Source organism: Trichosurus vulpecula, chromosome 9 (assembly GCF_011100635.1).
Source record: "Trichosurus vulpecula isolate mTriVul1 chromosome 9, mTriVul1.pri, whole genome shotgun sequence".
In the NCBI taxonomy this organism is placed as follows: domain Eukaryota; kingdom Metazoa; phylum Chordata; class Mammalia; order Diprotodontia; family Phalangeridae; genus Trichosurus; species Trichosurus vulpecula.
In genome coordinates, this window is record NC_050581.1 from 48,431,409 (window position 1) to 48,456,728 (window position 25,320).

General features: G+C 42.3%; 2 protein-coding genes and 1 pseudogene across 4 annotated transcripts in view; 1 reads left to right on the forward strand and 2 right to left on the reverse strand.

Moving 5' to 3' along the window:
* CLEC16A (C-type lectin domain containing 16A) overlaps positions 1-2,835 on the reverse strand; it is a 234,537-nt gene extending 231,702 nt beyond the window's left edge. For all 3 annotated transcript variants that reach the window (XM_036739004.1, XM_036739005.1, XM_036739003.1), the window contains exon 1: positions 2,632-2,835. In XM_036739004.1, coding sequence (XP_036594899.1) covers positions 2,632-2,711 — 80 coding nt within the window. In that variant the 5' untranslated portion in view covers positions 2,712-2,835. The remainder of the gene's footprint in view (positions 1-2,631) is intronic.
* Positions 2,836-7,839: 5,004 nt separating this feature from the next.
* DEXI (Dexi homolog) lies at positions 7,840-23,854 on the forward strand. The gene is made up of 2 exons (XM_036739007.1): positions 7,840-9,153; positions 23,168-23,854. The coding sequence occupies exon 1, from the start codon at positions 8,661-8,663 to the stop codon at positions 8,940-8,942; it is 282 nt and encodes a 93-aa protein (XP_036594902.1). The 5' UTR covers positions 7,840-8,660; the 3' UTR covers positions 8,943-9,153; positions 23,168-23,854.
* Positions 14,730-15,417, reverse strand: LOC118831616 (annotated as a pseudogene).
* Positions 23,855-25,320: the final 1,466 nt, after the last annotated feature.

Consider the following 25,320-nt stretch of genomic DNA (forward strand, 5'->3'; position numbering starts at 1 on the left):
CTTATAATACAGTAATATTCCGTTATATTCATACACCCACAACTTGAGTAGCCGCTACAAAAAGGATAGACACCTACTTTGTTTCTCATTCTTTTCTATTACAAAAGTAGGATATAAATATTTTTGATGTCTATTCAAACTTTCTTGCTGGCTTTGACTCCCATAGTTTTTATACCCAGGGGTGAGATCTTGGGATCAAAGGGAAGGAAATTTTAGTCACTTTCTTAGGATAATTCCAATTACTTTCCAATACACCAGTCCCTTCACTTTATAGGTGAAAGAAGTAAGACCAGAAACACTAAATAACTTATCTAAGGTGACACAGCAAGGTGGCACAGCTGGGCAGCTACTAGAATTCAAATCTCCTGACTCCCAATGAATTCCAGTGTCAGGAACTGTGCTAAGAGATACAAAAACAAAAACAAGCAAGCAAGACAGTCCCTGACTCAGGGAGTTCACAGTCTAATAGGAGAAGGCAACAGAAATGAGAAGCTAGAACTCAGTAGGAGGGATGGGGGTGGGGGTGGAGTTGAGGAAGGTAATGCTATGCAGCATCCCTTGGAAATGGCCAGGAAGTACTATTGTGGATCTGGGATATGAAAGATAAGGTAAAAGCTCACCAGTCAGAGAGCCTTGGGTCAGAATTACAAGTCGGGTGGGATGAGAAAGAGGCCAGAGTATAAGCAGCGCAGCTTAGAGATGTCCAGGAAGGAGAAAATACAGTTTACTTTCCCTTATACCACATAATGATGTCTTAAGAATGGCCATCATAATCAACTTTTAAATATGCCAAATTTTGCTAGAATTGGGAAGGCAAGCAAAAAAGCTAAACCAGTTTGAAGCTTCTGTTAAAAACTGATTATGTATAGAATATTTTGTTTCAGTGGCGTCCAAACAGTTTTATCAATAAAAGCAGCAAAAGTTGTATCAGCAAGCATCAGGTCCTTGCCATTTCTCCAAGTACTAACTGCTCAGGCTATTCTGGTAAATAAATATAGATCTTCTCTGCATATTACTACCTCTTCCAACTACACAGCTTAGATTAGGTAGGGCCACCTTCATTCTATTCAGCTGATTTTGTGTGCTTCAATGCAATCTCTACAGTACTATGCACAAAGGGCATTCAGAGGCAGTTTAGGAATTAAACAGTTGCCCATTCTTTTAGAACTAAAATCTTGACTAATAGGAAGATCTTTTCATCTCTCGTTAGGATTTGCAGGGTGGGAAAGTGAAGAGATACATAGAGAAGAATAATCTTGCCACAATCACAAACAGCTGCCCCAATACTTCCTTCAGTCAAAAACAAACTTTAAAAAAATCTTAAGTTTTAGTCTATGTGCTCATTTGTACTGCAAGAATCATTTCTGAGCCATCAGCTTGTAAACGACAGTCCAAGACTGAAAACAACTTGACAGTTCCTGTAATCTGTAACACTGATTAAGTAAATTTAACTAATGATATATAAAATGGCACCTGATAACACAAGCTAAACAGTTAATACAAGCACTTTTCTAGGACGCTTCCAGAAAAATCTGAGAATCTTCACCGTCTCTCTTGGTCAGGGCACAATCAAAAAGTTCCTAACTTCTCACCTAACTGATCCTGACTTCTCAGCATAGTAGAAAGAGCTCTGGAACTGAAATCAGAATGTCTGGATTTAAATTCTGGCTCAGCTACTTGTCGTGATGCTGGGCAAGTCATTCCCTTCCCTGGGGCTCAGTTTCCACATCTATGAAGGCTGGACCTTTTCTAAGGTCTCTTTCACCTCCTGATCCTCAGATCTACTGTGTCCAGTCAGCAAGCATTTATTAACCCCTTGCTATGTGTCAGTCAATTCTAAGAGCTGGGAGATGCAAGGAAATGCAAAACAAAACAAACTGTCAAGTCTGAGCAAAGGGGAAAAGTCCATCGAAACTGAACCAGAGCGATGAAATGCGAACCAGAGCAAGAAAACATCCAACAGGACTTGGCGGTATGTCGGTCAAGATTAGGCAGGCATTGTTGGGCAGTCAAGAGAAAACGACCAGCGGTGACTGACAAGGACATACGTTCCTCCTCACCTGTCTAAATTCCTCCCTAACTCCCACTGCCCTTCTTCCCTTCTGGGGTTCCTATTTTGCGCCCCTCTCCAGAAACTCTTCCCATTGCCGTCCTAGCGGCGCCCGGGATCAGTCTTCTTTTCAGAGATCGGTACCGCCCCCACCCTCAATACCCTTCTTTCGTACCCCTTTTCAATACCCCATTTCTTCCCCCCCGCCCCGGGGGGGCTTGCATTCTTCCAAATGCTCGTTCCCATCCCAAGAGACTTTTTTCTCTTTCCAGGTCCTCCCACCCCATCCTTATCTCCGGCTTCAGTGTGTTGGTCAAGACACCCGCCGACCCCGGGACCTCGGCCTTCTTGTCCTCATCTTACTCCCTACACCACGGGGGCATTTTTCCACCCTCCCCCCTCATTCCTATCCCTGGCCCCGGAATGTAGGTTCTGTTTACTGGCCTCAGCCACCTGCCGGCCCGGTGACCAAACCTGGGGTCTCGCTCTCCCCTCCCTCCACCCCCTCCACCTGGAGGCTTCTGCTTCCTCCCCTCTCCCCCAACAAAGTAAAAAAAGCCTCCCCCCCTCCCCCAACTCACTTCAGGTGGTCCAAGGAGTGGATGCTGCGGGAGGACTTCGCATGGCCCCCACCCACCCAGCTCCGCGAGCGGCCAAACATCTCCGCGGCCCCCTCCCTGTGGTTGCCCCTCACGACTTCATCCCGGGAGCCGCCGAAAACCCGCAGCAGCAGAAGCGGCAACGGCGGCGGCGATAGCCGCAGAGGAACCGCCAACCACCTTCCCCCCAAGCCTTACAGCCCGGTACTGACATTCAGTCCCGGAACCCGGCCAGTCGGCCCTCGCGCTTTACGGCCGCCGCCGAGAATGCCGGGAAGTGGAGTTCTCTCCAGGGGCCCCTGCGGCCGGGACTCGATGAGGGCCACAAGTTGGTCGCGTCCGGACTACAAATCCCATCGTACATAGCGCACGCCCCCGTTCGCTCCCCGCCCCCACCCCTATGCCTTTTAACCTTTCTCTCTCTCTCTCTCCTAAGGGGGCGGGCCTAAAGAGAAATCCGCAGCTTCCTGCGAAGGAGGGAGGGGAAAGTATTCCCCTCTGGGGGTGGTGGATAGTGATGTTGTTGGTAATAAATGATAATGGCCTTTGAATGTGTAACCCTTGGCCCAAGAGTCCAGAGAATTTCCATATCTTTCCCATATCACTTATTCCCTCCCAAAATAATTAATAATAAAAGTCAATATAGTGCGGTAGAAAGAATTATAGCTACTGAGTCAGACCATCAAGCAAGTCAGTCAACAAGCATTTATTAAGTGTCTGCTGTGTTCTAAGCACTGTGCTAAACGCTGGAGGCCTAGGCTCTCTTAACCCTATGGGCCTCGGTTTCCTCATCTGTAAAATGAGAGACCTTGACGAGATGACTTCTAAGATTCCTTCCAACTCTAAATCTAATATTCACTTACATAGGAAAGCAGCTTAGTGTCCTGGAGAGTCTGCTGGTTTACAGGGTCAGAAGACCTGATTTGGGATGCCAGATTGGTATTCACTAGTTCTATGACCTTTCACAAATCACTTAACCTCTCCAGGCCTCTGTTTCCTCATAGGTTTGTTTGGTGAATAATAGCTGGCATTTATGCAGCATTCTAAAGTTTTCAAAGTACATACAAAAATTATTTGATCCTCACAACAGCTCTGAGATGAGCACTATTATTATCTTCATTTAACAAAAGAGAAAAGTGAGGCTCAAGGCATTAAATGATTCGCCCAGGTTTCATAGTAAGTACCTGGGATAGGATTTTGAATTCTATTCAAGTCCGGTACTCTAGCCACTACACATCCTAGGTGCCTTCAATACCACCACTTCTAGTAAACCTCAAAGCATCAAATCATTGTGAATTGTTATTACTGACAGGTATGGTGAATGTTGCCCCCCGGAAATCAGGAGATCTGTACTCTTACTACTGCCTGACTTTGGTCAAGTCACTTAAATCACAGAATTTCAGGGGCAGGGATGACTTCAGAGACTTTAAGCCTCATTTAAACAAGAATCAACTATACTAACAAGTGGTCCAGACTTTACTGATTAGCAATGTGGTGTGATAGAACGTGAGAGGACTATGGAGTCAGTGGACCTTAGTTGTTCAGATCCCATATATGATGCGTATATTTGGGCAAATCACTTAAACTGCCTGGGCTCCAATTTTTTTTTTTATCTGTACAAGGAAGGAAGGAGTTGGACTCTAGCTCATTTATATGTTATAGCCTGCTCATACTCACCATGAGTTTAACCTGTCTATCCTAGGATGCATGTGGTGATACAGTGGATAGTGTTGGACCTGGAGTCAGAAAGCCCTGAGTTCCACTGTTTGACAAAAAAACTGCTGGGAAAACTGGAAAATAGTATGGCAGAAGCTAGGCATATACCAACATCTCACGCTGTATACCAAGATAAGGTGGAAATGAGTACATGATTTAGACATAAAGCGTGGTACCATAAGCAAATTAGGAGACCAAAAAATAGTTTACCTGTCAGATCTATGAAGAAGGGAAGAATTTATGGCTGAAGAAGAGATAAAGAACATTATGAAATGCAAAATGGATAATTTGGATTACATTAAATTAAAAAGCTTTTGCACAAACAAAACCAATGCAATCAAGATTAAAAGGGTGGTACCATAAGCAAATTAGGAGAGCATACTATTTTCATCTTTGTTTTTTGTTTCTCATGCTTTTTCCCTTTTGTTCTGATTCTTCTTTCACAATATGACTAATGTGAAAGTATGTTTAACATGATTGTACACGTATAACCTATAGCAGATTGCTTGTTGTGTTGGGGAAGGGGGAATGGAGGGAGGGAGAAAAATCTGGAACTCAAAATCTTACAAAAGTGAATATTGAAAACAATCTTTACATGTAATTGGAAAGAAATAAAATACTATGAAGTGGGGGAGGGGGAAGAAAGCCCTGAGTTCAAATCTGACAACAGACATTTACTTGCTGTGTGTCCTTGGGCAAGCCACTTCACCTCTATTTGTCTCAGCTTCCCCAACTGTAAAATGAGGTTAATAATAGTCTCTATCACTAAGGGTTGTTGTAAGGATCAATGAGTTAATATTTATAGAAATGCTTATCAAAGTGTCTGACACATGCACTTTCTCCTCCCTCTTGACTTTTGACTTTGATAAATCTGGAGGAAAGAGTAAGGATGAAGACTTCCTGAAGCTCTGCCTCACTTAAATCCAATTCATGACGAAGTCAAAACATCACCCTTGTGATGTTATTAGTCCTCTTCTGGAATGCAGGACAAACAATAATTATGATGATGACAAATATTAGGTGCTCAATAAATGCTTTTTTCCTTCCCCTTTCCCCCAAGAAAGACCAAATAGATGAAGAATATCTATTGCCCAGATTTCAACATGCATGTGAATAGACACCTTCTGGAGCATGTCCAGCAGTATATATATCTGGGACAGACAGTGCAAATAGGTAATGAGCTGGGCCAGAGTTGAAAAGAAGGAGAAGAAACTGGATTGCTTTCAGAAAATTGCCAAAGGCTTTTACTGATCCCAGACTCCCCATGAAAACAAGGGCCCATCTTTTCCATATTAACATTTTATTGGGGCTGTATGACAGTGAGAGGTGGAACATCACTGCATCTGAAGAATTAATAATAACCAGGAAAACATACCTAAATTTCTCCTTCAAGAAATAAATCTAAATCAGGGATGGTTCTTCCACATTTTCCGAAATGAAAACTGGCATTTATATGGATGAATGGAACACGCTTTATTAAGCACCTACCATGTGTCACTGCTAAGCACTTTAAAATATATCATGTTTTGTGATTCGCAAAACATTTTCCACATGATAACCCTGTGAATCGATAGGGCAGGTTCCTCTATTTACAGAGATGAAAAATAAGGCTCAGGTTAAATGACTTTCCAGAGTCTCATAGCTGATAAGTGACAGGCCTGGGCCCTCAATATTAAATTCAATGCTCTTCCTCTTATACCCTAGTTGCTTCTCACTTAAGGACCAAGAGAGGCTAAGTAACTTGCTCACAGTCATATAGTGAGTGAGGTAGGGGCAGAGACTGGAATTCTGTTCTCCTGGCAATCACTAGAATTCACTGTCCCAAACTCTAAGAAGGTAATGAGCAAAAATGGCATCCCATCCTACCTACAGAGTACCATCCTGAGTCTGGGGGGAAGAAAAAGAAGGGGAAAGGCAGAACAGGGCAAATCTTTTAGAAAATGGAAATACCCCTTGGACTCAAATGAGAACCCCTTCTCCCCTCTAGTTGCACAAACCATCTTACAATATAATCTCCATAACACCAAGCCCTTAGAGCTTCTGGGGAGTTCAACTGATAGCTTCTTGGCTTTGCCTTCCCAACACTTCCTCAAGAGAAAAGTGCAAAAAACTAACGATGACTCCCCCCATGACTGCCTGGTTGCGCTCTGGAGTTGCTCTGATTCCCCATGACACAGTTTTAGTTGCAATTTCTCATTTACCTCATTTATAGGATTATAGATTTAGATCTGGAAGGAACCTTAGAGATCATCTAGCCCAGCCCCCTCATTTTACAAATAAGGAAACTGACATTCAGAGACATTAGGCAAATTGCCTAAAATGACAAAAGTTGTAAGTGACAGAGGTAGGATTTGGTCCAGCTCAACCTTGATTAAGCTCCTGTGATGTATGAGACACTATGCAACAATGGAAACAACACAAGAAAGATGCAGTCCCTGCTCTAAAGTGATTTACAGTCTAAGGGAGAGGTATAGGTATAGAACACTTGCACACAAATAAGTATGATATGAGGGGCTCTGGAGTCAGAGTACCTGAGTTCAAATCCAGCCTCTGATGCTTATTACCCGTGTGACCTTGGACAGGTCACTGAACATCCCTGTTTCCTCGTCTGTAAAGATGAGAGGCAGCTAGGTGGCACAGTGGGTAGCATGCTTGACCTGGAGTCAGGAAAACTCATCTTCCTTAGTTCAAAACTGGCCTCAGACACTTCCTAGCTATGTGACCCTGGGCAGGTCACTTAACTCTGTTTGCCTCAGTTTCCTCATCTGTAAAATGAGTTGGAAAAGGAAATGGCAAACCATTCCAGCGTCTTTGCCAAGAAAACCCCAAAAGGGGTCTCCAAGAGTGGGACAGGGCTGAAAAAACGAAGGGATTAGACTAGAAGGCTTCTGGGGGCCCTTTCTAGATCTGGAGTTCTGGATCGATATTTCCTAGGATCCTAAAATAAAATACGCTAGAGATAAAGAAGAACAAGTGCCCCGCGAAAATCTGAGAAGGCTGCTTATTCTCAACTGAAAACCGAAGGGGTTCAGGGGAAAGCTTCGTGGGAGAAAGTGGACTTGTTCTGGGAAGAAGAGGAGTTCAGAAAGGGGAGAAACGTGGAGGAGCATTCTTAGGCATGGAAGAGAGTCAGAAAACTTCTTCTGTAAGGGTTAACGGTGGTGCCAGATGTGGAGTAACATGAAAGTAGGGTGGATGACTTTTAGTCCTTATATTTTTATTCATCTATTTTATTTTCCCCAATTTACAGTCTCTCAAACATAGGTGGAATCCTGAGGACAGCGACCCAGTCTGTCGGACTAATTGAGGACAAAACTGGATGAGCCAGCCCAGGTGAAGGACTGGGCAGCTGGGGTTAGGGAGAGGCCCGGGGAGGGTGGTGGGGCGGGGGCAATGGGGAGACGGAGCAGCTCCCGCCTCTCCTCCCGCCCCTGGGCGGCCCGGGCCAGTGCGCGCTGGGGCGGGGCGGAGGCTGCGCTAGAGGCCGAGCTGGGGCCCCCGCGGAGGCGGGGAGGGGAGACGCGGACATGGGAGCGCTGGGCCCTGAGAACTGAGGGGGAAACCGAGCCCGACTGTACCTAGAGGAGACCACAGGCTGGACCTGCCAAGAGGAGGACACACAGGGCAGCGACGGCGGCGGTGACACTTGGACGAGCGGAAGCGGCGATGTCACCGGAGCCTCGACCTCCTCCTGGACGCTGAGCCCCGCAGCCGGGCCCTGCGTCCCCAGCCCGCGGGGATCCGGCCGCAGTCCGCCCTGGGACCCCTGGGAAGTGGGGAGGGAGCGCTCAGCCGGGCTTCGCACTGCTGGCCGGCCGGGAGCGGAGCGCTGCCCCTCCGACACCAAGACTGCCCAGCTGGAGAACCCCGGGGGCTGCCCCAGGGGTGCTGCCGCAATTGCCTTATATAGATTCCGCACCACCCCACCCCGCCACTGTCGCCGCAGAGTGGAAGCATCTGGACTTCTGTCTTGGGACTGCCACATCTGGATACCTTCCCTGTTACAGCACAGGCCTTGCCTGGGTTTCCCATCTCTGAAACCCATCAGCATAACTGGAAATCCCCCTTCCCCCTCCTCCTTCAAGTTACTGCGGAGTCCTAACACATCTGGACTTATGCCCTCAGATCCCAAATCCCTCCCTGCCTCTTAGCACAGTAGCCAAGTTTTCTCCAACCCCACTTTCCTTCCCTTTAACACACACACACACACACACACACACACACACACACACACACACACACACACACACACACCTGGATTGCCCCATCTCAGTCCCCAGCTTGCCTTTCTCTGCATGCCCACTCCAGGGATTGCTGCCCATCTGGATGCACTGGGCCCCCTTACCTCCCATGTGCCCCTGCTACCCTATATGTTCTACGTGGGGTTGTTCTTTGTCAACGTCCTGATCCTGTATTATGCCTTCCTGATGGAGTACATCGTCCTTAATGTGGGTTTGGTCTTCCTGCCTGAGGATATGGACCAGGCACTGGTGGATCTGGGTGTACTCTCAGATCCTGGCTCTGGGCTCTATGACACTGACAGTGAGTTGGATGTCTTCGATGGCTACCTGGAGTAGGGGGATCCTGGGACTGGGGTCCCCCAGTCAGAGCCTTCCTTCTTCCCTCAGGCCCTGCAGAGGAAACCTTCAGGCCTATCGCAGCTTGTACTTCCTGGGCCAGAATGCCTGGGACAGGCTGATACTGTGGGTGACACAGGAGTTGCCACTGATGATGTCTTTCCTTCTTCAAGGGGACCCAGGACAATGCCCTCCCTGGTCCTCAAGACCCGTAAGTGTCCTCCCTGCCTTGTAGAATTGAGTGGGTTTGAATACATGTGGGCTGGGAAGGGAAGCAGTGAAGACTGGGGGCCTGCCTGATCTATCCCTGATTCCAGAGGACTCTCTGATTCCCCATATAGGCATTTTTCTGACTTACTCTTTCAAACATCTTTGCTTTCCCCCTCCTCCTGCCTGTTCTGCTCTGGAATTGTTCAGTTTATAATCTGGATTCTGTGAGGACAGAATGGTCAGTTCTCCCTTTTTGGGTCTTCAGGACTCTGGGCTGTGGAGCATTTCCAGAGGGTAACTGTGAAGCTGAAACCTTATTTATGTGACAGCTGTTGTTCTTAAGTGCTTACTTGGTACTGATCAGCTGCTGCAGAGAATTGGACAGCTAAAGAGGAATAGGGAGGGAGAGAGAGACCAAGAGAGAGAGGTCATCAGCTTGAAATGACAGATTTGGGGTCAGTTTGGCACCAAGTAGACCTCAGACTTCCAAGAGGGTCCTTCTGGGCCCAACTTTGAGTCCAACACCCATTGGACATTGGGAATCCCATTTTCCCCCATTGGGGTAAGCAACAAAGCCATGAGACAAGTCCCTTTTCCCCCTCTAGTTCCTGAGTGGGAAGATAGCCAAGGGGCCATAGTTATAGAAAATACTATATATTATGTGAATTTGTTCATAAAATACCTGTAAGTAGTTGGTGGTCTTCCCCCCGAAGATTTAATTTCCTCCAGGAAATTATGAGTTATGAAAAAGAGATGGGAAGGGAGGCTAAAAATTCCTGCTGTTTTAGGATTTTCCTAATTAGCCCAGATGAACAGGGAGAGGCCCTAAATATCAGCTCTATGTTGGAGGGTGAGGGGTTTGAGAGGAAGGGCTGCTAGGGGAATCACTAGTTGGAACTGTACTGAGAAAGAATTTGCGGAGGGGGGAGTTAGAGACCACTTATCTTGGGTTTGCTTTTTTCCAAGTCTGCATTCTGGAATCAGATTTCAGGGTGCCCAACATAATTAATATTGCATATTGTTTCTGTAGAGTAGGCCAGCTTTGCAAGGCAAGCTGACCAGGGAAGGTTGGAGTCTGGGGCTGCCCTTTAGCATCAGTGTTTGCCTTCCCCATTGAACTCCATGGAGAGACCTACTGGAACCTGAGGAGAGAGGTCTACTGGAACATGAGACTTTGAGGTCATGACTCCCAGAAAGTTTCCCCCCTTTCAGAGCAACATTAGGGTGAGGGTAGGAAGCAAAAGGACTGGCTCAGGCTTATGTCTTTCTACCAATGAGGGTTATGCAAACCCAGCTAGGTTGCCTTTTGGGGGATTAAGATAGGTTTGTTTGCTTCTTTGGGCAGCTGCTGTTGTTGGCCTCAGTCAGATGACAGCTGGAAGAAATCCGACAGTTCAAGTCCTTTCCTCCCGGCCAAGACTAAGAACATCCTGCCTGTCATGTCAGCTTTTTGAGTATTTGCTAGGATCCTGAGGTCATATCCAGGCATTGGGCCAAATAATTCTACAATAATAAGAGTCTGGCCTGAGTTTTTGGGTGGGGATCATCAGAAAAGATAGTTAGGACTTTTCTCTGTTTTCCACCCTTCACCCCCTTAGAACTGTAAAACTTGTTCCATTTGTCTTCATCTATAACTGAACACACACTGTACCCATCTCCACCAAGATGGCAATGGTTGGTAGATTCTTCTGTGGGGATTGTGAGGCCCTGATTCTGGTTCTGCTTGCCACCATGAGGCAGGGCTGGGGGGAGAGGGACCTTATAAAACCATCTACATTACTCAAAGTCATCGCTGTTTTTAAAGATATTGTCTCAACAATGCAATTTGTGAAAAGATTCTTATTTTATCTTTTCTCCTTTGCTAGTCATCACTCTCAACATCAACAAGAAACACTTTCCGATCCAAATAAAAGTGCTGACATATTCTAACGAAAAATTTAAAGCCAAATGGTCCCACATAATTTTCAGCAAACGGTGTTTAAGTATAAACACAAGTAAACACATTTTTCAGGGACATCTTTGCAGAGCTATCAAAGTTATTTTTCCATCATGGAAAGTAACAAGGATGTGTCTCCATGTGACAAGGATGTTGTTTCTCTGACATATTTAAAGAAGGCAAACTTTCAAGAGAGGGAAAAAGGGATCATAGCTTTTCTCCCCTCCACCTTCAATTATATTGAGCTTCAGCCCCACAAACAACATGACAAAATCAAGATACATGATGATTGTAGGGAAGGAAAAACAACCAAAAATAACACAGATCTTTTTTTTAAGTTAACTCACCAACTGTGGACTGATCATTCTTGTAGGTATTTAAGCTGTGTAAACCCTAAGCCACAAAATTTTTAAGGAAAAACAGCTTTTTTTCCTCTCTCTGTGTTGCTTACTCTGTCTCTCTGTCTCTGTCTCTCTCTCTCTCTCTCTCTGTCTCTCTCTCTCTTTCACACACACACACACATATTTAGAGTGGCAAAAAGAGATTTAAAGTCACATCTCCCTACTAGGCAAGATACTCCTGTAATATTGAACAGACAGGTCAGCTATACACCCAATCTTTTCCCATTTTTTGTTCTTTTCGCACTGAAGCCTTTCCTAGAGGTCCTGCATTTTCTGAATAAAATTAGATCAGAACCATCAGGGGGATTGTTCCTGTTCCTGTTTCCACTGAAAGGCAAATATGGAAAGATAGGCAGTAAAAAAAATATTCCTTTCGGCAGGAAAAAGACAGATTTGCTATTTGGTGAGAGAAGGACATTCTCATTATTCAAGTACTTTTGAGGTTGAGTTAGATCTTGGGCCATCTGCCACAATACCCAATTGAACTATGACTCAGGTTCTAGTAAAAGACTTTGAAAAGCACTGTTCGGCCGCCTGCTTCCTCTTGACTTGAGGGTCTGTACATGATTTTGTCATTTTATTAAGCCATGGGAGATAGCATGGGTGGGGGGGGGATCATAGGAGTTAAGAGGAAATCATCTATGAGCCTGAAATGAAAGGAAATAAGGCATTTGCTGTTACCTATCTAGATTAGGAGTTCTTAACTTGTTTTCTTTCATGGACCCCTTTGGCAGTCTAGTGAAACCTATGGAATTCTCAAAATAATGTTTTTAAATGCATGCAATAAAGTACATAGAATTACAAAGGAAACCAGTTTTATTGAAATAGAGTTATCAACATATTTTTCCCATCCAAGTTCACGTTAAAAACACCTGACTTAGGTCATCCACATTCCACCGCTTCCCTCCCCAAAGAATTCATGGTACTGTAGCCTGGCCAACGAGGACCAAACCTATCAACAGTCTAGAGCTCTTCCTTTTTCTGATTCTTGTGCAGGGGACGACAGTGACAAGGTAAATGCCATCTGCATTCTCATCTACTCAACAGGCAGAAATGGTTACAAGCAGGTTCCTGAGGAGTTGCTCTCAAGCTGTCATATGCCATCAGCCCTTCCCAGAGATTACACAAATGAATCCTCTTGTATTACCTTTCATAACCAATAGTAGAGGAGGGCTCTTCAAGTGGCAGGTGAAGGTTTCCAGGGGTAAATAGAGCATCTTAACAGGACAAATTTTCGTTTAATCAAAACTATTGACCCTTTACCAACTCCAATAAAGATGGTATCTTACTTAAATGAATAACCCTTACAGCAGATTAGTAAACAATTGTAATTTGGGAATTTGGCACAGATGTTTGAGAGGCAGTATTATATAGTTGAAAGAGCACTAGACTTGGCAGAAGACTTGGAAGTAAATCCTGGCTTTCCCTTTTATTACCTGTGTGACCTTGGTCCAGTAATTTAAGTTCTCTGAGTTTCAGTTTAATCATCTGTAAAATGAGGATAAACATACCTACCCTACATACCTCACAGGATTGATATAGGGATCTGACGAGCTAATGGATGGTAGCCCAATGTGAAGGTAAACTCCTATCATTCTTTCCTGTTGAGGAGTCTCTGACATTTCCTTCGCACCTGTAATCACCTCTTTGCCCCAGTGACAGCTCTCATTTTCCATCTCCTTCAAGCTATCAAAGACCACATCCAGATTCAACATATATAACTTAGTGAAGTGAACATAAGGGCAACATGGAACCTCTACCCTTCACTGCTCATCCCTGAGACAGCTTCTCCTTAAGTTGGAAAAGGAGATTTCTCTTGTATAGCTCATTGGAGAGGAAAGGTATTCAATGCTCGCTCAGGTGGAACATCTGATTGCCATTTATCGTCAACCGCTGAAAATTACTGCTTGAGTCTTAACAGCCAAGAGATTCTAGAAAAACCTCTATGAAATGCTGTTTGCAAACTTTGTTCTGGAAGGAAGGAAATGAGCATTTATTAAGTTCCTACTATGTGCCAGGCACTGTGCTAAGCGCTTTATAAATGTTATTTAATCCTCACAACAACCCTGGGGGATAGAGGTAGGTGATAGTATTTTACCATTTTGTGGTTGAGGCAGGCAGAGGTCGAGTGATTTGCCCAGGGTCATACGGCTAGTAAGTGTCTAAGGCTAGATTTAAACATAGGTCTTCCTTACTAGGTCTAACACTCTATCTATTGCCCTACCTAGCTGCTCCACTGGAAACATTTAGCTCTTGGGCACTTAATATTAACTTGAAACATCCAATCCAACAAGAATGTATCCAGCAAGGCACTATGCTAAGTACAAAGACAAAAATTAAAAGTTCTTGTCCTCCTGTAGACAACATTTCGGCGAGGGGATACAACTTGTAAACACAAGTTTGTGTGTGTGCGTGTATATACATACATGTATGTTTATGCACATATGTACATGCGTGTATCTGCACATAAACACATACCATTTGAAGAGAGTAGTAACATTGAGGGCAGAGGGAGTCGTGGATGGATTTCAAGGAGTCCATGAACTTGAATACAAAAAAAAAATTACATCTTTATTTTCACTAAACTCTAACCAAAATATAGCAATTCCTTCAATTATTTAAATACATCATTCCAAAAGGAGTGCATAGGCTTCACCAGAATTTTAAACGGGCCCTCTGGAGTAAAGTTTGGGAAAGGTGTACGTACCTTTCAAGGTGTTTACCACTTACTGCAGGTGGTATATGAGCTCAGCCTTGAAAGAAGCCAAGGATGTCAGGAGGTAATGTGGGGATACATTTTCAGTCATGAGAGACAGTCTGTGCAAAACTATAGAGGGGGAAAATAGAAATCCCAAGTTTAGGGGATAGCAAGTACCCCTGTTTGCTTGAAATGTACAATACAGGAATGAATTCATGAGTGATAAAGTACCTGCTATGTTCCAAACACTGCTTGGTACCAGGGATAAGAACAAAAATGTGTAATAAGCCTGGAAAGTAGGCTAAAGCCAGACTGTGAAGGTTTTTTTTTTAATAAAACTAAGTTTTAATTGTACAAAATGTCTCTTGCATGTTGCAGTACCCTAAATTTGCAGGGAACACTGGAGAATTTGAGTTTAACAAAGTTTACACAAAATGTTTTATTATTTTCACTATCACCCTCAGAAAGCTCTTCCAAATTTCTGAAAAACAAAGAGCAGAAGCCATAAATAAAACCAAGTCATTGAAAGAATGTCCATAAAGCTATTTCTTGGCATATGTAATCTTCATGGCATGGGATCTTAAATCCTTGTAAGGCATCTCTGGCAGCGCCAGCCTGTCCATCATTTTCAAACTCCACAAAAGCAATGTTGTGTCTCCCAGGTACCAACCATACTTCTTTGAAACCAGGAAACTGATTAAACAGCAGAGATAACATCATTTCATTAGTCTCCTCTGGCAAGTTATTTAGGAATAAAATATCATTCGGTGGGTAGTCAGGCACCTGAGGATTTGGGGTTGAACTTCCTAACAAGCTGAATTTGGTGTGGCCTGACCAGGTTTTTTATTTGCAGCATTGACAGTTAGCTCCAAAGATTTAGCCTTTTTCTTCTCTTTTTTCTTCTCCTTATCAGCAAAAGTGCCATACATTTTAGAGATTACGTTTGAGTCTGTTTTTGCATATTGAATTCACATTGGTTTACCGTAAAATGGATAAGCCTTGTAACTGCCTCAAAGCATTTGTAGATGAGCCAAGTTCTTTAAATATAACAAAAACTTGCCCTCTCATCTTTATAGTCTTTAAAGCTACAATATCCACTACATGACCAAACCGAGAAAAGAGTGCATACAATGATCTCTTCAGTTCTTCTTTTTTGATTTTATCATTCATATTCTTGATATAAATTGTATGATTTGGTCTGATATCCATGCTTTGGATTAAATTTCAGAGAAGCCTAGAGGGCTTTGGTTGCCTCTTCAAATGCTCACTCTGCGCCAAAACACCAGAAGAGCTGTGAAGGTTTTAATTGCAAACTGAGGAGTTTGCATTTTATTTGAGAGGCAATAGGAAAGCACTGAGGATAATTAAATGGGTGCTCAGGCCCTTGCTTTAGGAATATCCCTTTGACATCTGTGTAGAGGGACTGTTAGGGAATGGAGAGTCTGGAAGTTGGGAGTATGATTGGGATAAGATAGAGGCTGGAAGCAGAATCAACAAGATTTGGCAACTTATTGGATATCAAGGTGAGGGAATAGAAAGTTTTTGGACCTGGGTGCCTTTATGTATTGTAGTACTGTCAACATAAAGGAAGAAAATTGAACTTAGGAGAAAAGATTTAAGTGAAAGATGAGTTATGTGTTGGACGTGTTGAATTTGAGATGCTTGTTAAATGTCCCATTTGAAATTTTCCCAAGGTAGTTGGTAATGGAAGCCTGGGGCTCAGAAGAGAGAGAGCAGGGTCAAATATGTAGATCTGTGAATCATATACATAAAAATGACAGTCAGACTCATTGAGGTTGAGAAAGGTGTTCTTAACCAGGGATCCTTGAACTTGTTTTTAAAAATATTTAAAAATTTTTACAATTGGTTTCCTTTGTAATCTTATGTATTTTATCTTTTTATTTTAATTTATTTTATTTTTAAGTTATAGAGCAAGCATTTCCATAACATAGTATAATAAAAAAGATAATTGCACATGAAACTGCAAATCTATGTACGTGTTATTCCTTTTAAATATACAGCAAAGTTATCATGTAAATTTCTTTTTTTCCTTTTTTCTTCCCTCCTCCTACCCCCAGAGATAGCTATCATTAGACACAAAAAGGTATATATGTAAAATTACTTGATGCCTCTATTTATCTTTTATTTGTATTGTATTTTATCCATTTAAAATTAATACTTCACTAGACTGCCGAAAGGGTTTATGACACACACAAAATGATTAAGAACCTCTGATGTAGACAGAGAAGAAAACCCAACACAAAACCAACTTTAGGGGACTGGGACGTAGATAATACTACACCAAAGGGGGATGAGGAGTGACCAAACAAGTTCGATGAGAACAAGAGAGAGCAGTATCATGATAACCCAAGGAAGAGAGAGTGTCCAAGAAAAGATGGTGGTCAACAGTGTCAAACACTGCACAGTGGTCAAGGGATTTGAGGACTAAGAAAAGGCCATGGAATTTAACAATTCAGCAATCACTGGGAACCTTGGACTGTTTCAGTGGAATAATGATACCACAACCTAAATTGCAAGGGGTTGAGAATTGAATGGGAGGAGAGGAAGTGGAGGTGACAGTATAAACTGCTTTTTCTAGGAGCATGTCTGTGAAAGGAAGGAGAGACATATATAGGATATTAGCTTGAAGGGATGGTATGGTTAAATGAATGGTTCTTTTTTGAAGGATCAGGGAGACCTGAGCATATTTATAGGCTTTGGGGAAGGGGACAAAAGATACTGTTAGATTTAGGATAAGAAAGGGAGAAAATATGCCTGCTATGATTGAAGATGCAAACTCCCCAAAGCAGTAGAACTGGACTAAAAGTGAAATCAAGGAAAAGAAAAATCAAGGAGACAGGAGGGGATGGGATCCAGGGCACAAATAGAGGGATTGCAGTTTGCAAGGGCCTTTCCTTGGAGAAGAGAGAAAAGGAGAAGAGGGGAGGATGATGGCAAGGGGGTTTGAGGTATAGAAAAGGAAAAAGGAGAGAGCTAGCAATTATTAGACTCTATCTTTCCTTTAAAGTAGCAAGTAAACTCCTCTACTGAGAAAGAAGTGAGTGAGGGTAATGTAGGAGCATTGTGGAGAAGAGAGCAGGTTTGGAACAGCCCCTGCAGTGAGTGAGGCAGAGTCAATTAGGGAGGAAGAAAAGAGTTGCTAGTGCAGTAGTGAGGGCTCTGGTGAGGTTAGATAAACCTTGTGTGTGTGTGTGTGTGTGGGAGGAGTTTGATAAAACAGTGGTAAAAGCATTGAACTTGTATTCATGGGAAATCTGGCTTCAAGTCCTACCTTTGACAATTACTGTGACCATAGGGAAGTCAATTAAATTCTCTGAGCATCGGTTTCTTTATCTGTAAAATTTGGATAATGCTGAGAGAAATGTCTCAAACAAAAAAACACTAAGTGAAACACTTTGTAGACCTCAAATGTACATTTTATTATTATAACAACACAGCCCTGGAGGTTGCAGATTATAATATTGCTTGCACATAAATTGATTGGTTATGTGGGAGAATGTCTAAATCTCTCTTCTAGAAATTTCCCGGAAAAGAAGACTTCTTTTCCCAATGAGGCTGCCTTCCTTCCAATGGTGAGCCATCAGAATAGATTGTTCATTTATTCAACAAGCATTATTAAGGATTTACCCTTGTACAAGGCACTGTGCTAGATATATAAAGATATACGAAAGAAGACAATAGCCTCTGTCTTTAAGGAACTTAAATTCTACTGGGAGGAAATAACATGAATGCAGATAAAGTAATACTACATACACACATATATATGTATATATTTTATATATTTATGTGCTGACTATATTTATATTTGGTTGTGTGTGTATGTGTGGCTAGATATGTGTACATGTGTGTATATTTATACATATTTGTATTCTTTTGTGTATACACACACATATACACACACCAGAACAACAAAAACTACTTTGTATTTACTAGACAATCTATTAGGCATTTCCTGCCCTGTCTCCTTAACAACAGGAATTACTTTGTATTTACTATCTATCTATCTATTCCCATCCATCTATCCAGATATAGATATGTATATCTATATCTATATCTATCTATCTATCTATATATATATGTGTGTGTGTAGATATATACATGTGTAGTAAATACAATGTAATGTGTATTGTATATTTGTGTTTATCTATACATGTATATACATGTATGTGTATGTACATACACATATACATATGAAATAAAACACCAAGTAATGTCTGTTGTTGAGGAAACAGGGTTAGGGAGATCAGAAAAGGCTTCCTGTAGTAGGAGATAGTCCTTGAACTGATTCTTGAGGGAAGTTAGAAAGAGATGAGGAGGAAGAGCCGTCTGGGCATGGAGAACCGCTCGTAAAGGGAGATGGAATGTTGAGTTCAGAGAACAAGTAGAGTTTGTCTTGGAACAAAGCGTGCATAATGTCAGTCTGGAAAGATAGGTGGGTGACAGATTGTGAAGGGCTTTAAATGCTAATCATCTGATCACCTGAATGGCCAAAATAAAAAAGTTTTTTTTCCCCCCACTGTTTTTATAGCAATTAAGCTTCCCTCCCTCCCTATATCCATCCATCCATGACAAATAAAAGCAAAGTGATGCTGGTGCATAATTTACTGAACTAATTAGATCCCAAATTAGTTTATCCACAAAAATATCATGCTATATAATTGTATGTTGAAGGAGCTAATGTGTTGTTGGGCTATCATTCTGAAAATCCAGATGTATGAGTACCTTTTCCTCCCTTTTACCCATGGAATGGCCAGTAATTAAACTTGTATGATCCCAGAAACAAAGTTAATGGTCTAATGAATTTTTTTTTAGTGCTTTAAGGAGTTTAGAAGAAAGGCAGGCCCTTAATTCAACTTAATAATTGTTGAGATGGCACCTATTATAGAGAATAGGAAAAGTGTAAGATACTGTCCCTGCCTTCAGAGTGCTTCCAATCTCATCTGTGAGACAGGATTTACATATAAACACACATACAAAGCTATATTGATGATGAGAGGCAGTGTGGGATAGAGTATTGGACTTGGAGTCAGAAAGACCCCGGGTTTAAATGCCGCCTCTGACACTTCTAAGCTGTGTCATCCTAAGCCAGACACTTAACCTCTCTCCATATAATTTTCCTCATCTATAAAGTAGAGCTGACAATAGCATTTATATGCTTACCCCACAGGATTGTTTTGAGGATTAAACCCTTTTCAAATATAAATGGTAGCTGTCATTATTAATGTGGTATAGTGATAAGGCCTGGGTTCAAATTCTTCCTCTGCCTTTAATTAGCTTTCAGACCCGAGTCAAGACCCTTCACTTCCCTTGCCTTCAGTATCTTTGCTTGTAGAAGTGGGGTTGGGCTGTTGCCTCAAATGCTCAGATTCTATAATTGTAGCAAATATTATTGGAGCTCAGAGAAAGGGGATAATCGGGTAGAGAAGGCTTTATGAAGGAGGTGGGACCTGAAGGTTACCGTGAGGGATGGGAAGGATTTGAATTGACAAGGTGGAGGCCATGGCCTGTGCAAAGGGACAGAGACCCTCATTAGAGCATTAGGTGTATCTGCCATTCAGTCAGTTAACAGACATTTATTTATCATAAATGTATTTATTTATTCATTATTAATTAATTAATTTATTTATTTATTAGCATTTGTTATGTTCCAGGCACTGTGCTAAGTGCTGGGGTCACAAAGAAAGGTGAAAAACAGTCTCTGCCCTCAAGGAATTCACATTTTAATGGAGACAATATGTAAATTATTAGGTCCATCCAATACATAACACATATATGTGAGCAGTTTGCTAAAATAGTGGTTAAAGCATTGAACTTGGATTCAGGGGAAATCTGACTTCAAGTCCCACTTTTGACTATATATGTATATGTATGTATGTATGTATATTTATATATACTGTTTTATATATACTGTTAGTGTGTTGTTATTATATATTATTGGGAAGGGGGGAAGGGGAAGAGAGAGAGAAAGAGAGAGAGAGAAAAGGAAGGAAGACGAGAGAGAAGGAGACAGAGAGGGAGGGAGAGAGAAAGAGAGGGGGAAGGAGAGAGAGAAAGAGAGAGAGAGAAATTTGAGATAATGTAAAAGCTGATTGGAAGGGTGGGAGGAAGGACTGGAACAGAAGGAGAACCAGGAAAGGCCTCTAGAAGAAATATGGGATTTAACTGAATTTTAAAGGAAGCAAGGGACACTAAGAGGCAAAGGGGAATGGGAAAAGCATTGCAGGCATAGGAACCAGCCAGGACAAAGACATGGAGATGGGAGATGGAGTGTGGTATTTGAGGAACTGCAAGTAGGCTGGTGTAGCTGGATCCTAAAGTACTTGGAGGAGATAAGACCAGAAAGGTAGAAAGAAGCTAGTTTATGAAGAGCTTTACATCTCAAATAGAAGACTATATTTGATGCTGGGAGTAATAGGGAGCCACTGGAGGTCAGTCTGTAGTAGGGGCCACAAATGTGAGAAAATTGAGGCTCCAATAGCATTTTGGGAAAAGCCAAACATTGGAAATTATTTGATGCCATCAGATCTGCAACAGCTGAAATAATACGTGGGAGAAAGCCTGGAATCTTGCTGCAGGATTGTAGAGCAGGTTATCCAGCAGTGTGGAGAGCCTGCCAAGTAACTTCACCCCAGAAAACCACAGGCAGGTTCTTGGCTCTGCAATCTGGGTGCCACAGAGTGCTGACATCTTTGACCCTGGGAGAAGCAGGATATTGAGCTGGTGAATTCTCTACTCCTCCCAGACTCGGCAAAGAGAATAGGGAGGTTAGCCAAACAGCTGTATTCTTACCCTCTAGGTCTTTAAAGAGGCAGCTATAACTCCCCTAACTTTCTTTCCAGCTGCTTTAGCAGCCACTCCACCCTTCTACTGGGCTCATCTACCATGGAGAGACTGGCCAGGAGGAGGCCACAGGGACTTGAGGTGGACAAATTTCACATACTAGCCAAAAAACAGCCTAGTAAGAGAGATGGAATAGCCATCAGGAGTCTTGAGATCCAGGCATGGGTCTGCCACTAACCGGGATCCTTCTTCACACAAATCATTCCCCTCTCCACCCTTTCCACACCTACCACAACTTCCTCATCTGTCACACACTGGGGTTTGGACTAGATAATCTCTCAGGTCTCTTCTAGCTCTAAACTCCTAGGATTAGCTGACATGAGCTTTTGTATTTACCTGGTGTGATTACAAAGTAATGAGACTGACTTTCTTAGAATGTTTGTGAATTTGCAGTGTCTGCCCTTGCCTGTGGTGGGAGTTGATTAATGTTTGAATTCTAGATGCATGTAGGTGGCCCAGTGGACTCCACTGGGGCCAGGGGCACTTAACCTCTGTCTGTCTCAGTTTCTTCAACTCTAAAGTGGGAATGATAGCAATAATAAAAACACCTACCTCCCAAGGTTGTTGTGAGGGTCAAATGAGATAATATTTATAAAGCGCTTAGCACAGTGTTTGACACACAGTAGGTGCTTAATGAATGTGTCTTTCCTTTATTCATTTCCAAAGAGCAGTTTCAGAAATGATGTGGATAGTGACAATACTGCAGCTGTTATTTTATAGAAGTTCAAAAATTCCACAGACAATCCAGCACTGCCTTATATGCCCAAGGCGTTGTGCTGTGTGTGTGTGTGTGTGTGTGTGTGTGTTTAAATCAATCTCCTTCTATTCTAGTCCCACCTAATACTTCAAGAATGTGTCATGATTTTTAAGCACTAGCATGGATGCCACAACTAAGGCATGTGTGGAATGTCCTACTCCAGAGGTACTTAAAACAGAAGAGATGCCCATTGGGTGGGGATACTTTATAAATTGTTACATAAATATAATTGCTGTTCTCATCACTGTGGTTTAATATGTATCTGGGATAATCAGCCAAGCCCAATGAACAAGAGTCCACATAAAGCATCAAAGAAACAAAGTAGCTGCCTCTGACATTTAATAGCTGTGGGGGTGTGAGCAAGTCTCTTAACCACTTTGAGCCATGGTTTCTCTCCCTGTAAAATGGGAAGGGAGACCTCGTCACAGGTCACGGTGAGTATCACGGGATCATAGGTTTAGAGTTAGAGGAGGCTTTGAGGTCATCTAGCCCACCACCTCATTGTGCATATGAGGAAACAGGCCCAGAGATGTCCTCTGATTCTGAAGTCGAGGCACCATCGGCTGCCTCCCTCAGATGAGATTCCATGATGTAAAGTCACTGGTGTGAAGCATTTCTACGGCACTTTAAGGTTTCCAAAGTGCTTTACATGTGCACGAACTAATTGGATCCTCACAACAACTAGCATTACCCCTATTTTACAGATGAGGAAACCAGGACGGAGTGATGCCAAGGGTCACACAGGGTTGCATGGCTAAGGCAAGATTTGAACTCAGATCTTCCTGATTCCATGTCCGGGGCTATGGCCATTGCCTATCTTAAAGTGCTCTGTGAATGTCAGTTTCCTTCTTCATTTTGAAATCAGGCTAGAATAAGGATAACAATATCGTTGACCTCCCAATGTTGTTGTGAGATGATATTTGGAAAGCAATTGCAAACTTTAAAACATTATATAAATGTTATCTGTTATATTAATAATACATTTAAAAGAATCAAAATGAGAAATAAAATGTATAGCCTTGGTTCTAATTATAGAACCATACATTTAGAGCTGCAAGAGACCTTATATCTAGTTCCATGCCCTCATTGTACAGATCAGAAAACTGGTGCCTAGAGAGGTTAAATGACTTGTCCAAGGTGACACTGCTAGTGTGAACAGCAGAGTCAGGACTCAGACCCAGGTCCTCTGACTCCTGATGAGTGCTTTTTTCCACAACACCAATTCAGTCCACCACTGGGGCTTCAGAGAGGGGCCGGGAAAACCTCTGGGCCATTTTGAGAGACTGTTCTAGCTCTCCTTGCCACTTTGGACAAAGGCTGATTCTGCCCATGTTAGTGACTTTAGCATCTGCTTTTCACTAGGTCTGCCCTCCTTGAAAGTGCACCACGATGCAACTCCTGGGATTCACAGGATTGAAAAGTGCTCGGGTTGGAAACGCACACAGACTGGAAGAAAGGAAAGGAGCCAGATCACAGATTCTTCCAAACAGATGTTCCCTCAGTGACTGTCCAGATGCAGTGTTGCACAAGAGGCCAATGCCTTAGTTTAGTACCTTAAATGATCTGGATGCATATTTTTTATGGAAATCCAAGCTTTTTTTCTTTTGGTATTACTTCTAGCATCAGTACCTTGAAGGGTCAACTTTGGGGGAAAATGTACTTAAGACTTTAACAATGAAGAGTAGTCTATATCAATATTTGTTGTCAATAAAGCCTCAAGTAGTTGAAATGTTTAGAACTTTGTTGGCCATTAGTTCTAGAGATGCTCTCAGGTGGGGACTCAAAATTGAAAGAATTAGGGGAATGTTCCAGAGGTTTGGCTTGGTGGGTTGTCCTTTTTGTTTTCAATCTGCCTGTCTTCCATTGGTTTTGCAGATCTCTCAACAGTTCTTGGGAAGAGAATGGGAAGAACACATCCAGAGAATGACTTAATTATCCAACCCAAGATACTTTGAAAATGATAGTGTTATTTAAATTCAACTCCCATAAACCTGTAAAAGCACTCTGTGGAAAGCTAGCCTCTTTTGATTAAAAAAAAGATTCAATCAAGCCTTCTAGAACGTCTTGCTTTTTTTCATCCTCACCTCAAATAATGTTGAGAAAACTAGGTTTAAAGAAATTCAGTATTGACCAAGACTATTATAAGCAGAATGATAAATGTATTTAGAATTTGGGCCACTGGTTTGGCAAGTCCAATCCTTCCAGCCTGTTGGGCTCATTCAGACCAGCAAACCAGCTAATGATGCCTGTGGACACGGATTGGAAACTGAAGAAGTAAGATTGAAGTCTGTCAAGCTCACTCCTCCTTTGAGAACTTTGAAAGTTCTCAAAAAAGCAGGGGTGGGGGGAGGCAGGCAACTTGTAATCACAACAGCTAACAATCTTTTCAACGTACATGACGTTTTATATTTGTCCAAATTAATTCACAAACAGAATTGTACTTGACCCTTACAAGCCCATCAGGTAGGTTGAGCAGGTCTGGGAAAACTGTAATAGAAAGAGGAATTGAGTTTAAGTAGAACTCAGTTGAGAAGACGGCTTCCAGATGTACTAAACAGGTTTGTTATTTTTTTTCTTTCCTTGTGATTTCTGGAAATGCACAATTGTGAGAGAGTTCAGTGGAATAGAGAAAATAAGGACAAAGGGGAAGGTGGAAGGCAAAAAGCCCATGCCCAAGATTTTAGCATGTTTAAAAATAGCACACAGAATCAGGAGACCTTGATTCTCACTAACCAGCTATGTGATTATATGGAAGTTACATATCCTTCCTGGGTCTCAGTTAACTCATCTCTAAGGTTGGGAGAACGTGACTTGAGTACAAAATATCATTCAAAAAAAGCACACTGAGCTCCTCCAAAGACAAGATCTGGACAAGTTACTTTTATCATCAGAATGGAACATAAGAGAAATGTTTTGCACTTCTAAGAGATGGTTACTGATCTATTTTTAAATCATGTCCTCTCCCCACCCCCAACTATTTTTCAGCATGCTAATGTATTTTATGGCTGAGCCAAGTCAGGAGGCAGGCCACTTGACAGGCCTTTCCAACTGTGGGATTGAAATGCCATCCTCTCTCAGGAGTTTTTCAGCAACTGGAAGAGGAGAGGAGGCTTAGTGAATGGGTTAAATCTGATCCTAAGCTAAAGGGTCGTTAGCAAGAATCAGAGTTGAAAAAATAACTAACTTGCGTTGAACAAAGTTGTACCTCTTGGAGAAAAGGTAGCTAACATTTAATTTTTAAAAGGTTCACAACAGAATCTTTAATAATAACAGAGTTTCTAATCCTCTGAGTTTATATTCAGGCTGCAAAATATGATCTATGCCATGTATCTCTGTGGACAGGATTAAAAATCAGTAGAGAAATGTATAAAATATGCAGAGAATATTGTTCCTTTTACATAATACTTATGAAACTCTCATTAGCCTCTTGATCCTAACAACACATTTATTTTTTTTTAGAAAGAAGGCATTGCTGTCAATACAATTTTTAAATGTATGCAACCTAAGGTCAGCCA

What these genes read in the sequence shown, in the direction of transcription:
- DEXI (XM_036739007.1), top strand. Translation starts at nt 8,661, where the DNA reads ATGCCCACTCCAGGGATTGCTGCCCATCTGGATGCACTGGGCCCCCTT.